Raw genomic sequence first — 17588 nt, forward strand, 5'->3', positions numbered from 1 at the left:
TATCACGTAAACAATATATAAGACCAAAAGTGTTGTGACTGTGTGGACATGCCTATTTTATGTCAAGAGTCCACTGACTGCATGGAGCCTATAGAGAGCGCTGGCAGCTGGAGGCTGGTGGTTTTTTTTGCCCATATGAAGTCATTTTGCAACCCTACACCACACTGTACAGAGCCCAGCCAAAGCAGGGAGGCTGCACGAGACACGAGCAACAAAGACTAGAATAAAAGTAATGAGCTGGAAAGTCATTCATATGAAAATGGACAGAGGACACAAAAACACAACAGCGGACAATATCCAAGTTTAACAAAAAATCACTTTTAATACATACTTTATTTCTTAGAATAAAATCTTAAATATTTGAATACTTTATTGTAAGGGACACCTCCCTTTATTTTAATCCAATCTCCTTCCTTATATAGAGGCTATTTTTATGTAGATTTTTTGACAGGTTTTGTTGGTTTTTTTGTACGTTTTCCTGTGTTTTCTCCTCTCTCTTCTATTGGTTGGCTCACTAGGGCTTCCCCTTAATTGGTTATGATTCTCCTCTCACTCTTCTCAGCCTCTTTTTCTCCAACCCTTATGATCTCCTTCTTCAACATCTCTATTTACCTGGAAATGGAGGAAAAAAAGAAAGAGAAAATGAATAAATCAGAGGGGGAAGGATGTGTGAGACAGTTAATTCAGTCAACAATGGAAACAGACAAACAAGAACAACTTTGCAAATAAGCCAGAGTGTTGTGGAAGTTGTTGAAACCCCCCCTCCCCCAAGATTGTGTGATCGCTAAGATCACCGTTCTCTGAATTCAGTGGCTGAAATCAAATCTAATGAAAGTAGCAAAAAGTTAGCGTAATTTTGAAAAAGGTCAGTGGCGAGACACTGAGCTTAAGAGGTTTTGCTCTCATATGCAGACCCAAAATTCTTGAATTTGTTGAGGAACAATTTCAAATCTCATCTCAAAGTTGAAACTCCAGGAAGGCTGTATTTACACTAACTTTTTTTGGTATAAAAATACCAAAAATCTAGTTTGATTGAGGCGTGAATGACAGAACAGAAAAACATACAGAAAACATGTATTGCTCAACAAAACTGCATCTATTCGAGAACTAGTTGACTAATTAAGGCCAGTTTTGTATCTCAAAGCTTTTGTGGGACACAGACAACATCAGGCATGTTTACAAAAACAATACCACTACTATTGTTCTCTTACTGCAGACGGAAACAAAACAACAAACACGCTGTAGCACTGACACTGACAGCATCTCAGAGGTGGTGGACTCACCTGCTGAGGCATCTAACTGAGCTCGTGTGACATCAGATAATAATAAATAATTAACAAGCAAGCTCAAAGGACGACTTCAAATACAGAGCGCAGCGCTAAGGGGTCCTGTACATTCCCCAATTATGCCATTTGATAAAAGGGAGACCCTGGACTTTTGTGACAACATGAGACTCACAATATATACACTAGACACTACAGAAAATAGATCTGCATAAGAGCAGGAGCGTAGCCATAAGCAAGCACATAAATGATAGCTACACAGTGACAGCCACTAGCGGTGCAAGCTGTGGAGTACCTTGGTATAGTTACAGGCTAATGGTGGTAGGTTGAGTGAATTAATCTGGAAATCAACAGAATGGGTTAAATGAGTTAATGATGAATGGAGAGAAGGGGGAATGATGAGAATGACAGGGATTATAGAATTTATAATGGATTGGTAGATAGATAGCACAGCAGTATCAGGATGATTAAATAAAATGAAATGACAATACAAGATGGAGAGGGATTACACTTTGTTAAAATATTAATGAAAATTAATTTAAAAGGTGATATAATTAATCACAATAAAGGATAATAAATATTTTCAAGAGGAATCAGAGGTGTTATCTTAGGAATTATGGTAAATCTTCTTTCATGATGTTAGAGTGAAATGCAGGGATACTTACACTCGACGTAGTTGCGGGCAACGAACTTCAGCACCTCATCAATCAGGATGACAGGGAAGGAAAGCTTCAGAACCATCAACCACTGCTCGACGGACAGATGGGTCAACTTGAAGATCATCTGAGGGGCAAAAGAGTGGAGTGGAGTCAGTGCCACTGGGAAAGCAACTACATGTCACAAAAACGTAAAGACAATATTCCTGTCCAAAACCTGCAGATTTACACTGGATTGGTCCCATAGTTTTTAAAGCATAGTGTAGAGAGCACTGATGGCTGACTTACGGGCAGAGGGTCGACATAGATGATCATGAAGTGGAGGGACATTGACAGGGTCATGGCAGCTGCCAGCCAGAGGTTGCTCCATGGGGGCATGCGGACCAGAGACTGGTTCTCAGACAAGCTTGAAAGGGTTAAAAAAAGAAAGAAAAGGGTAACCGTGAATTAAGAGAACAAACATCTTCAGAATTGTTTGAAATAGATTTTTGGGACTTTTTTGCGTTCACTGGTCAGTTAATGGCAAATATGCTGACAGGAAACAAGGAGAGAGAGATGGGTATGACATGCAACAATTTGAACGAGGGACATTGTGGATATGTGGCATGCACAGTAATCATTCAGCTACCAGGACTCTTTTTAAGTTTGCATTGTTAAAAAAAAGAGTTTCATTATACTGGCTATGAGTACAAGCTGGAAAGGTAACATGACACAAATAATATTCAAACACATTTTAGTACCTGTTGAGAGCGTTGCACATCTCAATGGTGACCAGCACAGACAGGGCCATGGTCATGGGAGGGGAAGCCTCAAAGATGCTGCATTCAACGCCGGTGAAGTCCTCGTTCTCATCGTGGCACTTCATGAAGTGGGACTGTGGAGAAGAGCGCCAGGGGTTATTGTGTGTCTACTGGAGAGAGTTTGTGAAAGATAACAAGACAGGGAGACAAACACCTACCAGCTGGTGGTAGGTGACACCTGGGCCAGTAGCATCGTAGAGGAACCACCAGGCAGCACCACCAACAGTGGCAGCACCGACGTATCCTGTCAGAGGAAAGATAATAATGTTGGTGTAGGTAAGGCCGAGTGTTTCTCCTGCATAACAAGAATAGCCATAACATTTAAACAAAATCCAAAGACAACATCCACAGTCCTACGTACCACCAATAGCCATGTATCTGAAGAACAACCAGCCAGAGATCAGGGGCTCCTTGGGGGAACGTGGGGGCTTGCCCATGATGTCCAGATCAGGGGGGTTGAAGCCAAGAGCAGTGGCGGGCAGACCGTCAGTCACCAGGTTGACCCACAGCAGCTGGACGGGGATCAGAGCCTCAGGCAGACCCAGGGCAGCAGTCAGGAAGATACTAGAATAAAGGAAAAAATGTGGAGAAGAATGGGAAGGTGAGTGAGAGACAGAGAGATACATGGCTTAAACATGTCAATTAGGAGTGCATAAAAATGTGTTTCATAATTTATTGCTCCTCTCTGTGTTGTGCTGAGACCACTCACCAGACGACCTCACCGACGTTGGAGGAGATGAGGTAGCGGATGAACTGCTTCATGTTGTTGTAGATAGCTCTGCCCTCCTCAACAGCAGCCACAATGGAAGAGAAGTTGTCGTCAGCCAGGACCATCTCAGAGGCAGACTTGGCAACGGCAGTGCCAGAGCCCATGGCGATGCCGATCTCGGCCTTCTTCAGGGCAGGGGCATCGTTCACACCATCACCAGTCTATAGTGGGAGGCGAGGAAGCAAGTTACTCTCGAAGCACACACACATAACTTCAGGCTTGGGTTGTATCATACGCTGATCATAATCTCACCATAGCAGTAATGTCATCATGAGACTGCAGGAACTCAACAATCTTGGACTTGTGGGATGGCTCCACACGGGCAAAGCAGCAAGCTCTGCACACAGCCAGGGGCTGTTCATGAGAGGGCAGGTCATCAAACTCGCGTCCGGTGTAGGCTTTGCCAGTAACATCCTCATCCTCCTTGAAGATACCAATACGACGGCAGATAGCAATAGCAGTTCCCTTGTTGTCACCTGAAATATGGAGAAGGAGATTTTTTGTTGGAGAGTAACCAGACAGTCAGGGTTTTTCTAATTCAAGAAGTTGCTTACGGCAGTGAGGACAGCCACTAACGAACATACACCCCTTACATTTTGTCTTATTGGATATGATCCAATCCCCCCATTCTCTTTCCTTATTGAGCCACCTGTCAATGCCCCAATATGAATATAATATGAAAACAGGCACATATCTAACAAACTACACGACATGGTGCCTTTAAAATCTAAATATATCATCTATAAAATTTACAAATGATTGCCAAAAAACAAATAACTAATAATCCAGTATTAATAAAACAGTATTGATTATTTATCCCAGACATAATACTGACCAGTGATCATGATCACACGGATTCCAGCATCTCTGCACAGCTCAATGGAGCCCATGACCTCCTTACGAGGGGGATCCAGCATACCCACACAGCCAACAAAGGTCAGGTCAGTCTGAGGAGAGAGTTGAGAGAAGGGGTCATTCATCTCAAGTTTTTACATTAAGTCACATTTGCATCCAGACAGCCTCTTTGTTTATATTAAAACCATCAGGTTGTTCAGTTTTTACCTCATAGTCAACAAACTTGGTGGAGTCCTCAAGGTTCATCTCATCCATCTTCAGTGGGGAGTCACGGGTGGCCAGGGCCAGACAACGCAGGGTGTCACGGCCGGTACCCCATTCCTTGATGACAGCCAGGATCTTCTCCTTAATGGCACTGGTCAGGGGAACACGGGTGGTGCCAACACGCACATATGTGCACCTATCAATCACACCCTCAGGGGCACCCTGTGGAGCAAACATGTTGTTTATTTTGAGGTCTGCCACTCAGTGGTACAGAACATACATTCAGCATAAAGTGCATGTATATGACAGACCTTCACAAACATCTTAGCGCCACCATCACCCTTGGTGGGAGTGCAGTACACAGACATGGACTTCCTGTCACGGGAGAACTCCAGGGTGACGTTCTTCTTCATGAGGTGCTTGACGACCTGTTGGAAGAGACATAGATTTGATTTTTATTAGATAGGCACAGCAGTCACCCTAACTCTAAAGAATATAAATCACACAATCGCAAGATGAAACTTACAGAGCAGCAAGCATTGGCTCTATCAACGTTGGACAGGTTCTTCACGCTGGTGTTGAACACATTCATCTTCTCAACCAGGCAGGACAGGGCAGTCTCAGTGGCCTCACCAACCTTCTCATAGATCTTCTTGGACTGGAGAGAAAAAAGGTGATGGAGAGAGGGGGTCAAAGTCTAACCATGAGGTAATGAGGTCTAAGTGCAGCAAATATACTGTATATTAAGAATAAGGTTGTGGATGCTTTTTTTCAAAAGACAGACTTTACCTCGTTGTAGTCCAGAGAGGAGTCGTTGCACAGGGCGCAGATGGTAGCCAGCTCAACAAGGCCGTCGTATTTGCTGCAGTTGGTATGGGAACCTGCCTGGGAACTGGAAGACAAAGAAATAAATGAGAAATGCTTCATGTGCACTTCATTGTGCAGTATGAATGACATTGACTTTGAATGGTGATACAGGGCATTGAAAATCAACTTACACATCGCCCTCAGGGGTGTACTTGGAGCCAGAGATGTCGAAGGCATCAAGGTCAACATGGTCACCATCAACATTCTTGACAATGAACATCTGTGGAGCAGGAATCCAAGAGAGTTGTTATTATATATATGTATTTATATACTTCAAACTGTATTCACATGACTTTGTTTCCCTTTTTTGAGTACACTGAGGAAAATGTTGCATCCGCGGTACTCACCTTGGTCACACACATCTGGTTGGTGGTGAGGGTGCCGGTCTTGTCGGAGCAGATGACAGAGGTGCAGCCCAGGGTCTCCACAGAGGGCAGGCTTCTGACAATGGCGTTCTTCTTGGCCATACGGCGGGTACCAAGGGCCAGGCAGGTGGTGATGACAGCGGGCAGACCTGAGAGACATTGGAAAAATCTATGAGTGTGATGTGTTGAAGATGAACACATTCAGAAATATATTTTGTTCCTCTGACTATCACTCTGGTTATTTGACCAGCTTCCCTCACCCTCAGGGATGGCAGCCACAGCCAGGGCAACAGCAATCTTGAAGTAGTAGACAGCACCGCGGATCCAGGAACCACCGTGGACGGGGTCGTTGAAGTGGCCGATGTTGATAGCCCAGACAGCAATGCAGATCAGAGTGATAACCTTGGACAGCTGCTCGCCGAACTCGTCAAGCTTGGCCTGCAGAGGGGTCTTCTCCTGCTCTGTGGCAGCCATCTGGTCGCGGATCTTGCCGATCTCAGTGGAGACTCCGGTGGCCACAGCCACACCGACGGCCCTGCCAGCAGCGATGTTGGTGCCCTTTGGAAAAGAGAGGGACAGGCAGGTAAGGAAACAGGTAACGGTACAGAAATAAACTCAAAAAGCGTGAAACATGGCTGCAACCATGAATATAAGAAAATAGGATGCTTACAGAGAAAAGCATGTTCTTCTTGTCCTGGTTGACAGCTCTGGGGTCAGGAACAGACTCAGTATGCTTGATCACACTGACGGACTCACCTGAGAGAGAAAACAGACAATTTAACTCAAAACTGCCAATGGACAAAAGGCAGAAATACACATATTGGCAAGCTTTGGCATTGGCAGGTTTCTTGTAAGCTTACCAGTAAGGATGGACTGGTCAACACGCAGGGTGGTGGACTTGATGGAAATAATTCTGATGTCAGCTGGGACTTTGTCACCAACTGTGGGAATCACAGAAAAACCATCATTAACATGTTATCTTTATCAAAATGTTATAGATATGTTGATTTTGTATTTAGAAAGAAAATAAATACAGGCATGGGGACTTCTATTTATGAACTTCTTATTGTCAGAAAACTCTGTAAACCCTGTAACCTACAGGTGATTGCAATAGTTGCTAATAGCGCAACTATTCTCATCCATCTATGGAAACCCTAACTATAAAATAATGTATTTTCAATATATTTCCAAAGCAGGGGTAGAAATTATTCCCAATATTGGAGCCTATCTTCCTATACTTAATCCATGGATTTCATAATGTGACAGAGCATAAACTGGCAAATGCATGGCCCGATTAGAATGAGCTACACATGGACGGGGGGGCGGGGATAGCCAGCTGGAGAAGCAACAGGTGTGCACTGACAAATGAACAGAAGCGGGCAGTGGCAGAGAGGGGGAGAAGAGGTGTGGCAGGTGCTGGTGTGGGTATTTATACTCCTGATTTTGTTTTCATTCAGTCAGCATGTTTTCACAGCAGTGTGGCTCTGTCTTCCCTCGTTGCCTTAAAAAGACATGACGCTTTGCTGTCTGCCTTAACCAGACACATATGTCCTAAATTTGCAACTGCCTTGCTGGTAAACAAAGCTCTTTTCTTTATCCCTCAACATAAATGTACGCAGGTTAATGGAATTTGTATTTGGACAATGAAAGGACTGTGACTATTCATCTGACACCATTGTTTACATGTTAGACTGACAGACTAAGCTACTAAGCTTAGAAAATAAACTCATCCAGCAACCAATAAAGCAATGTTGACATGTCTTACCAGACACCTCCACCATGTCACCAGGGACAATTTCTCTGGCCTTAATCATCTGCACACTCTTTCTGTCAGAACGGTAAACCTTGCCCATCTCAGGCTCGTACTCCTTGAGAGCCTCGATGGCATCCTCAGCATTACGCTCCTGTAGTATACACAGATGAAAACACACCACTTGGTCATTGACGAGTGGAAATCAGGTCAGCAAAAACAACAACAATGTGGACAAACCTAGTACACACTGACAGTTATTACTAAAGGGATGTCAACACGCTAGTTTTTCCTTGTTTGCGACGAAGCCCAAGCCAAAGACACTTGTTGTGTCCTTGGGCTAGACCATGTCCTCTAGCAAGCTTTTACTTATTACACACAGCAATTATGCACTGATACACAATCCACTAGCTGATGATATATGAGTAGGTCAAATCTATGATCTGACATAAATTAAAACTATTAAACAGTATTATCTTAGTTTTTTCATCATCTTTTGTTGAGCTTCTGCAGCAACAGGGTGTATTCAGTGCTGCATTCATATATTATATAAGTTGTAACATTTGATGTCGAACACACAACTGGCCAGTTTCAGTTAGAAACAGTTGATTCCGACATTTGGCAGGGACGTGATAACGATAATGTCCCTCATTGACTAATGCCTGACAGCAATGCCAAGTAATTAATGGCATGCATGTAGTAGAGCATGACTTGTATTATGTGACTCATCCCTTGCCTGCAGTCAAATTTCTGTCAAAACATAAAATGGGCATGAGGACTGCAAAAATGACTCTTAATAACTAAAATACTACCTACATAAAAAATGTAATATTCCTGTCATAATTGAACTCTTTCTCAATCAATTCAGTTTTTCTCTTCCTCTCTGTATAGTATGAGGTATTTTTTATTAGCTGTGTTGTCTGTAAAATGCTGTATAAATAAAGTTATGGTTTGAATTGATCTGTAAAATAGAGCGAATAATGTTGTTAATATAAGATTTGCTCAATGTTGTTACAGCAACATCAGAGCAAACTATTTTGAGCTTCAAAGCCATAAAAGCGATAGTGTTCCAATTGGGCAACCACCTCTGGGTACAAAACATGGCAGTAACCGGAACCTGTGTACTTTCTGTCATCACTGAAATGGATATGTCTTGTTGCTCAATGTGCTGGGCCCAAGTCACTGACCTGCCACACTCCGACAACGGCATTAGCGATGAGGATAAGAAGGATGACCAGGGGTTCCACGAAGGCAGTGACAGTCTCCTCACCTTCCTCAAACCAGGCCAGAACCTGAGTTGGTAAAAAAGAAGAAATCGGTCAATCATGACTCCTTATGGGCTGAAAACCCTTGTAAGATTGAAACATTAGCATGGTTAATTTATATGGTACAACATGAGAATAGCAGTATAAAAATTTGACAGAATTTTATGAGCTTAATTATAAAGGCCATGTCCGTATTTAAGGAACATCTAGATTTACATTTCATTTATTTATTTTAATTAGTTCTCTTTTCCAGTTATTTTGATAATAGTTTTGAAAATCATAATTTGATTACTTAATTGTTTTTTAATTTGATTTCAGTGTCCCTTAAGTCCTTGCTCCTTCTGACGTTGAACCTCTTTCTGTGGAAGCTCTTCGTTCCTTCCTTCAGTCCTGACCTTTCCCGAAGGATTCAGTTTCTCTCCTCAGCTTGGGGCTTTCTTAAAATAAACCCTTACCCCTTTAGCCCCCCTATACTTTCCTGACCCCCGTCTCTCACTCGCTCCTCAATATTCGCCTTCTAAGGCCATCGTGACAGCTGCCCGAAGGGGTGAAAGCTGTGCATAGGAATTAATGCACCTCCTACAAGCCCCTTGCAATCTGTCTCCCTCCTCTCAAGTGTGTCATCCTCATGGGGTGGAGGGGCTTGGAGGGGAGATAAGAATTTGTCTTGACGAAGTGATCAGACATACAATAAATAATCATTTACAGTGGGTGTGACAGGTTTTCCACTGGACGGTTTTAAAGTTCAGTGTATTACCTGTTCCAAGATGGCTTTTAAGGATATAATAATAATTATGCATCAAAAAATGAAACTAGAAGAAGAGAGAGTGTTTATTCTTTGGTGAATAACTGTCTGATCCCACATGTTGTCTTGTGGAATTTGCCGCTACTATTCTGGCTACTTCAAATCCTACTACTGTTACTTGAGTTTAAGATGCCCCCGACAGGAATAACCACAGTTTAAAATGACTGATGTAATTAAAGCAATACACTAGACTTTGTTAACTTACAAAAGAAATGCAGGCAGCCAGCAGCAGGATCCTGACAAGCAGGTCCTCAAACTGCTCACCAATCAGCTCCCAGATGCTCTTACCTGAAAGAGATGAGAGACACAAAGGAAGAAAAATAAGAAAATCAGGTGCTATTAATCATAAAATATGAATATAATAACTGTATTGGGTGTACTTTAATGAGAATGTATTTGTATGCAAAGGGCAGTTTTTTACAGTCTATAGTGTTGATTTGTGGCCTCTGTTGCAAAAGATGATGGTTAAAGTACAATATGCATTGCTGGTTATGGACTAATGATGTTCAATGACAAGTGGGGTTAAGTTAGAGTGTGAGCATCACACAATCAAAATGCTGCCTGTCTGTTTTTATTATAGCCCCTCAGTGGATGAGGGTTAATTCAGATTAGTAATGACAGATCCAATCAGATGACCGGAATTTCTTAACCTTCTGTGCGAATGTGAACATCTTTTAAATGCGGCTGCATAAACACTCACCCTCCTCAGCTGGCAGCTCTGGAGATGGGTGAAGGAACCGGAGAGAAAGAGACAAGAAAAAAATATGTTTAGTAAAAATGATGTACAGTATGATGAATTAATGTACAACTACAAACAACAAAACTAAACCCCTGGTATAAGATGATAAATGTGGCCTATCAAAACTCTTTAACCTTTTCAAAATCTCTTGTGTGCTTTCTAAAAATAAAAGGCTGTTATATCATTTTATCTTATTTGAAATTTGAGTCAACGTTATTTGCTTAATTGCAAACTGTGATTCCCTGGCCTGCAGTCACTTTGAGCCCTTGATCTATAAAACAAAGTAAAACCTTGCTGTCCACGACATCAATGTTTAATGGCAGTTCACTTAAATGTTCCAAGGCAACATGAAGACCAGAGTGAAAACAAGAATGTTGTTACACATTACAAAGCCTTTGCTATCTAATTTGCCATTCCACTGGTTATTGATCAGCAATTGTATTACAGATCGTTTAGCCATGAGCCATCTAAGGACCTCCTCCTTTAACCCTGCCTAAATTTATCCACCTCTCCCGTTAACGCCCGCCCCATATATCACCCAGGAAGCTTCTTGAGCCATCACCTGTCTCTCTCGCTCTTCAGCCATCTTCTTTGGCTATCTTTAAATAGCTCTTCAAAGCCCTCAAAGTCTCTGCTTCTCAATGTCTCTGTTTTTCTACCAGCTGTTGCAACTCCTCTTTAAAAAAACAAAATTTGCATGCAAAATCTCAACCCAGCCGAACTCAACAGTATCTCTGGTGTTGACTCCTCTGGAGACAATCAAAGTAAAAGTTACTTTGCTACATGGAATATTTTGAATACAAACACTCAAACTATTCTGTCACTGTGATGTGAGAAGTTTCTCCATGTGGCCTAGTTACCAAACAGTTACTATGTCCTTCAGTCAGTAGGCCTCCCACCCCATCCCTGAAGCCCATGCTCTCACCATTGTGGCCATACTTGTCCAGGTTCTTCTTGAACTGGTCGGGAGTGAGACCGGAGTGCTCATTCACCCCAAAGTAAGCCAGGCATTCTGCCGGGATCTTGGTGTGTGCGTTCTCCATCCTTTCTTGATAGACAAATGATTGTCCGTGTAAACGTGCCTATCCGCGCTCTTCTATTTCTTTGTTGTTCTCTTGGTCCACCACCCTAACCTAGAAGTGTGGCACCCTCCAATTCAGGAGTGCTGATCTGACAGAAAGAGCGATTTAGCAAATACATTCTCAGGGTTTTATACCACCAAGGGGCTCAGGATTGGTGGACACCTCACTGACACACGCCCCCAAATTCCAGCATGGGAGACATTGTGGGGAGAGTTGGGGGGAGGGGGGGGGGGTGCTTGAGGTGGAGCAATGGGGAGGTGAGATGGTAGACTTGGACAGGAACTCAGGACAAGGCTTGGATTTAGAAAGGAGATAATGCACGAGATTGGTGGTGCAAGGGTTGGAGAGGAGGAGGGATGGGGGGGGGGGGGGGTGTCGTCTGTGGATGAAAATGAGATCTGTTTTTGGAACATGCATGGTCAGTGGAATAAGACGAAGGGAGAAGGTGAGAGAGTGAGACAGGAGATCATCCAGGGGGGGGGGGGGGTGGGCATTGAGTGACGGCTCAACTGGTTTCTGCTGAGGAAGGTGGCCGAGCCAGAGAGAGCGGAGTGAACTAAACACAGAGTGACGCACTGAAGAAGGTAGAGATTGTAGACGGATAATTTTTACATGGTGAATGCAAGTTTGACATGCACAAATTGACACATGTGGTTCGAGAACTTGGTGCAGCAGAACTGCATCATCTAATGTCATCAACAGGCCTTTGTAGTGCCAATAACCATTCATTATAACAGACATACCAAACCTGACAATAAACTGAGTTAGGTAAAACACAGGAATGATAGAGGAAAGAAGAAAGTGAGTGTGTACTAAAGGAATGATTGCATGGGGACAGGAATGCCAAGAGGACAGCCAACCAGTGTCATACTATCGCACTGCAGAGCAGAAGCCTCGGCTGCAGATACAGGAGGATCAAGTTTTATATCTCTTTTTTTATGAGGAAGGGAAGGCGATGGGGAGATATAGCATGACTTAAGTAGATGTGCAACAGATGAACCGGCCACAAATTGCCATTCAGCAAGGTGCAGTGGCCTGTTGTAGTGGATTCAGAGCACTGAATGTGTTATTGAGTCTGCATGATTTAACAGAGCAAATGACTGAATGACTGAACTTGCATGATTCATTTTTGTAAACTGGGGGTTTTGGGGTTTTCTGGCTCTTTTTCATTTTTATACCTAAATTGGTCGAGTAACACAGGATTTGATCATTTCTTTCGCTTGTTTTGTTAAAAAAAAAAAAAATTCCTGACAGCTACACCACTAGAGAACTCCACCTAATGAAAATATATACACTACCTTGAAAATTCATCACAATATGTGTGGTTGAGCGCAGTGTCTCTTGATTTACTGTTTGTTTTAACAGCAGTAATAAACAGGCAGCTTGGTGGTGCAGAGACCTCTGTGGACAGGAATTCAAGTTGCTGTTGCTAATCAATATACTGACAGGTGTTCCTGTAAGAGCAGCAGTGGTCACTGCTCAGCACGTTTGACAGCTACAGGACACATTTTTGCCGCAATCTATTTTCTGCATTATTTTGTCACTAAGTCTCACTTGTCCCATACAGACTTAAAGGTCAGTTTGTTTTCAGTGCAAAATACATTTAACTTTCAAAATGCACTTTTTTGACAGATAGTGCATAACAAATTACATTCAGTAAAGTTTGTCTTTAGTCAAATTGCACAGATAAAAAAGTTTAACTGCTTTCAGTTTCTGCTGTGACTAGTGTTATGTGTTGTGTGATTTATTTTACTGTGTCATATTTCATTTGAGTGTCAGAGTAGGCATCAAGCACAGACATGAGATACAGTTTATTCCCCTTTCACAGTCATGATATGCAGCTGGGACATGATGTTGTGTAATTTGTATGACTGGAAATGTACTTCAGTGTGAATGAAAACAACAATGTTTTTGTCAGATCTGCAACAGAGAGTTTTGACAGAATCACACCCACAGCATGATTACTGTATTTTAGTATAATATCAACACGGTGTCTGCCCTAACATTGATGTCCTTTATATCTAACACACATTCATTTCACTCTTCTATGATCCATCTTTGTATTTCATAGTTGGGATTTATTTAGACTTCACGACAGTGTTTGCACTAGGTCTCGTGATGACTCTTGTGATTGACCAACATTTATATAGTAACTTATATTATGATGTGAACGACCACATTGTCAGACAACAGAACTGATAAAGCCTGTTCAGTAAAAAGTGATACATCTTCAATTGTTGAACAGTCCATTGAACAATTTGATTATCAAAAAAAAAAGGGCTGTTTAGTATGGTGATTAATATTGTATGTTTAAAAGAAAGAAACTCAACAAAATGAAAAATAAAATCTCAAATACACTTCAGTGAGCTGGATTCTTTTAGTAATGACAGCTTGAACTTAAAACTCAATTATGTTTAAGTTAAAGAGAAACATCTCTTCATTCATTGAGTTCAATAGTAAGAACAGTATTGTATAGTGTTGTTTCACAGCACTATGAGTGTAATTTGTACATTGATATTGTGAGTAAATGAGCAATTTGTAGTTAATACACAATATAAATAGGAGTTTACAGTATATACAGTATTTGCCTATTTATAATACAAACATGAGCTTCTTCTTCTCCTCCACAGTGAATGTCTAAAATAGGAAGCTGTTTTTGTAGTAGCTTTCAAGTTTCCGTTCAGCTGCTGGAGAACAACTGACCCTTCCCTCTGGCCTGCGGGTGAGGGGCAATGCCTTTACCAAAAGTTACAGTAAATTTACCATGATGTAGAAGATTTAATGTATGTTTAATGTAATGTACATTTAAATTGGTAGCAACATTTTCTTCAGTAAAACACTAAAAATACCAAATCTAAACATTCCTTCCCTTCTAAAAAAACAAACAAAAATGTTATAGCGTGCGTAATGTACAATGTATAATGTATAAGTAAGATATCCACACACCATCAAAATGTGCACTCTACATGCTGAACTTTCAAAACCTCAAGTGGTGAATTTGATCATGCTCAACTTTTAAAAGTAAAAAGGGACAAACAACTGGTGTGAGCTTTACGTTGAATGTACGTTTTGGTTCTCAGACATGTTGCTAAAACATTTTATTCTTTTTCTGTTCTGCCAATGTCCCCATCTCTGTTTCACCCACCCGCTCCCCAGGCCTCAGCTGTTGTACAGCCGTTTTGACCTCTGAGATTTGGGGGCTGTGATAGGGGTCGGCCTGTCAGTGTCTCCCTCAGGGCAGAGCAGTGACATTTAACTCAATATCCCAGAAGGATAAGGTTTCTCCCTCGCCTCCCCTTCCATCTTCCGCCTCTGTCTATCGGTGAGGTGTCAGTAGCCTGTGTGTGTGCGGAGCCTACTACAGTGTAAACCCCTGCAAGCTGGGACACCCATCACCTCCGGCTCCCTCCGTGGTGCTAACACGCCACGCCCTCTTGCCAGGCTGAGGGATCACCATGTGCCGCCTTAACCCATCAAGCCCTCCCTCCGTCATTTGTGAACTCAATACGTGTTCCCAGTACTGCACAAGTGTTAAGTACTGCGGTGGTGCAGCTGTACGCACGGCTATGTTATGCAACTAAGTCTGTCTCTGCTGACTTGCACGGCACAAGCAAAGTGAGAGGGGACAAACCAACATTTATCACTTAAAGATGTGGAGCCAGGAGTGACTGACGTATTTCCTAAAGAAGGTTATTGTCATTAACAGTACGTTCTGTGGGCTGCACATATGCTACCCAGCTGATCAATATCATCCATTTGTGGATGTGTAGTGAAGTGAAAAAAACAGAAACCCTCTTTAATTGATCTAGTTTTATGATACAAACCCAAATTAATGTGTCAGCCGGGCAGTGTAATATGTAAAAGCTGCATCTTAAAGGATAGGTTCACATTTTTTCCAGCTGCCCAAATGAACACTGAAATATGTTTTTTTTTTCTGTAATCATTCATTCTGTCCATATTTGCAATTAAAAGATGCCTTCATTATGTGTATTCAATGTAATTGATGGTGTACAAATTCTTTATGTGTGCAAAAAGCAAATATGGCACTTCAGGCTGCCAAATTAGTCCAATTAAGTGAATAACTTTAAAGTTTATATTCATTTTAGTATAAATGTCCCTCTTTTTGTTTCTATCCCTTCACTGCTGCTCAACAGGGAAACACAAAGAAGGAATTTTGGACTTTAACTGTGGAATATGTCCACTTGATTTGACTGATTTGGATGTGTGAACCTTCAAATAAACTTTAGATACATTTTTGATAACATTTTTGTACAAAACTGTGGATTTGGTCCCTCATCACTTACACTGAAAGTTCATTAGGAAAAGATTTTCTTATGGTCAGTATGAACATGAGGAGTGATCACAGTGAACTGTTTCAATGTTCATTCGGGCATCTGACTATTGCATTAGAACAGACTTGAAAAATCGTGAACATATCCTTTAACTGCACACAGACCTGTAACTGATCCAAAAGTTATGGACCAACAACACAAATATAATAACATCGGACATGTGAGGTATTGACCGAGAGGACATAATTAGTGCTGAGCAATAAGGCAATGGATAAAGGAGCTACAGCGTCGGAGTTAGCTGGGTACTTGTTACAGCATTAGCTAATAGTAATAATAGAAGTGGCAGCTGAGTGTCTGAATCCAGAATTCCTCACAAGATATAAATAGAGCAGGTGACACTGTGCTGCTGGGCATGGCACCACGACAGCTTTGCAGCTTTTTTATTTCAGAATGCTGGACCTTTATTTCTGCCTCGTAAGTACAACTTTCATGTATTGAGAGAAAATGACATAGGATGTTGCAGGACACAGTGGACTCCGCCGTGTCATCGGTATCCACGTGATGCATTGGGCCTGAGGGTTCCTGGTTGTTCACACCATTCCACACACTTATAGCTGTACTATATAAGCCCACAGGGGAGCCAGCAGGAAAGTGAGCCTGTTGATCAAAAATGGACTTCATTTTACTGCTGAAGTGTCATTTACTCCGCTGGCTCTGCATTTTTAGAGGTGACTTGTTAATTACTGGCAGGATGGAGCATAGCATCCTGTTAGCTTTATAAACGGAGATTTTGAGTTTGCTGCCCTGAATTGGTCAATTTTTGTTATTTAGAGAATATACACAAAAACTTATTACAATTTCTTTATTATACATTACAAAACATTTGATTTAGCTGCTTAATAAATGAACAGTGACCAAGTTACGTTATTATGTAGACCAGCCTTACAAATAAAGTCACTAACACAGCTCCAACTATCAAACCTTAATGCACATGTGTGGCAGATCATATTCAAAACATTCAAGTATGTTTCCCTAACAACAGGTTTCAGCTTTTTTGGAGGGATGCCTGCATATAAACAAAATCACAGTTCTCATAAATTAAACAGCTTAGTATTCAGGCCAGCATAGCTGTGTGAATGACTATGTTCAGTATCTGTTATCATCTGAAAGATGAACTCCTGGAAATATACTACAACTTTAATGACTTGTCTATTTTGAGTGCTCTTATTAAATCAAGACACTACTTGAGGGCTTACCGCAAGGACTGACGGGAATGTTGCAGCCACAAAAATTCACTGGATTTATTTACACCATCCAACATTTTTAATTTTACTAATATTTAATGTGGTGCACTCTTAACTCAACAGCAAGGTCACATGTGAGTCAAGGCACATTGACCAACACAACATGAAGACCGTGAGTGACTGAGAGTCTCTAAGGCTTTTGTCTTGCTTAAAGTGTGCAGAGGACTGTAAGTCTGACGCAGGAGTCTCAATAAAAGACAGTGTGGTTTCTATCAGATGTGATCTATCAGAGACAATGCAGTTACAAAGGACTTTCTCCAGCCTCATAAACATGTTAAGGTTTAACCATTTTATGAGCACATAGGTTGAAAGTTTCTATATCAGGATATTATGGCATAAGTGGGTCAGTCTTTTTTTTGTCATTTCTGAACGCTTATGAAATGATTTTCTGTACATCGTGCAGTATGCTTCTCTTCTCACCTTACTGCACTTATTAAAGTTTGAACATTTATTTATTTCAAGGCACAGGAAAAAGAAGTTATTCTTTTTTAAATCTAAGCTCAACCCCCTTTAGCAGTACCCTTCACCTCTCACCTCATTGGTCCTGTAAAA

At 41.6% G+C, this 17588-nt stretch overlaps 1 protein-coding gene across 1 annotated transcript; it reads right to left on the minus strand.

The window, feature by feature from the left end:
• Positions 1 to 298: 298 nt before the first annotated feature.
• Positions 299 to 11528, minus strand: atp2a1l (ATPase sarcoplasmic/endoplasmic reticulum Ca2+ transporting 1, like). Its single transcript, XM_062443249.1, has 24 exons — positions 11284 to 11528; positions 10320 to 10337; positions 9825 to 9907; positions 8737 to 8841; positions 7565 to 7703; positions 6660 to 6740; positions 6470 to 6555; positions 6060 to 6357; positions 5782 to 5948; positions 5566 to 5654; positions 5357 to 5459; positions 5094 to 5225; positions 4879 to 4995; positions 4571 to 4789; positions 4344 to 4455; positions 3761 to 3984; positions 3449 to 3669; positions 3101 to 3303; positions 2898 to 2983; positions 2680 to 2813; positions 2228 to 2345; positions 1949 to 2066; positions 1579 to 1623; positions 299 to 612 (listed from the first exon to the last, which is right to left on the minus strand). Exons 1-23 carry the CDS (start codon positions 11399 to 11401, stop codon positions 1619 to 1621), a joined length of 2976 nt encoding a protein of 991 aa, XP_062299233.1. The 5' UTR covers positions 11402 to 11528; the 3' UTR covers positions 299 to 612; positions 1579 to 1618.
• Between the last annotated feature and the right edge of the window lie 6060 nt (positions 11529 to 17588).

Source organism: Scomber scombrus, chromosome 21 (genome assembly GCF_963691925.1).
Source record: "Scomber scombrus chromosome 21, fScoSco1.1, whole genome shotgun sequence".
Classification (NCBI taxonomy): domain Eukaryota; kingdom Metazoa; phylum Chordata; class Actinopteri; order Scombriformes; family Scombridae; genus Scomber; species Scomber scombrus.

Bases quoted from the DNA above. Each gene is read 5' to 3' on its own strand.
- atp2a1l (XM_062443249.1), bottom strand. From the start codon at position 11,401: ATGGAGAACGCACACACCAAGATCCCGGCAGAATGCCTGGCTTACTTT. The intron at 6,741-7,564 runs GTAAGACATGTC...TGATTCCCACAG, and splicing joins TGACATGGTGGAGGTGTCTG to TTGGTGACAAAGTCCCAGCT. The intron at 5,949-6,059 runs GTGAGGGAAGCT...AATGTCTCTCAG, and splicing joins TGTGGCTGCCATCCCTGAGG to GTCTGCCCGCTGTCATCACC.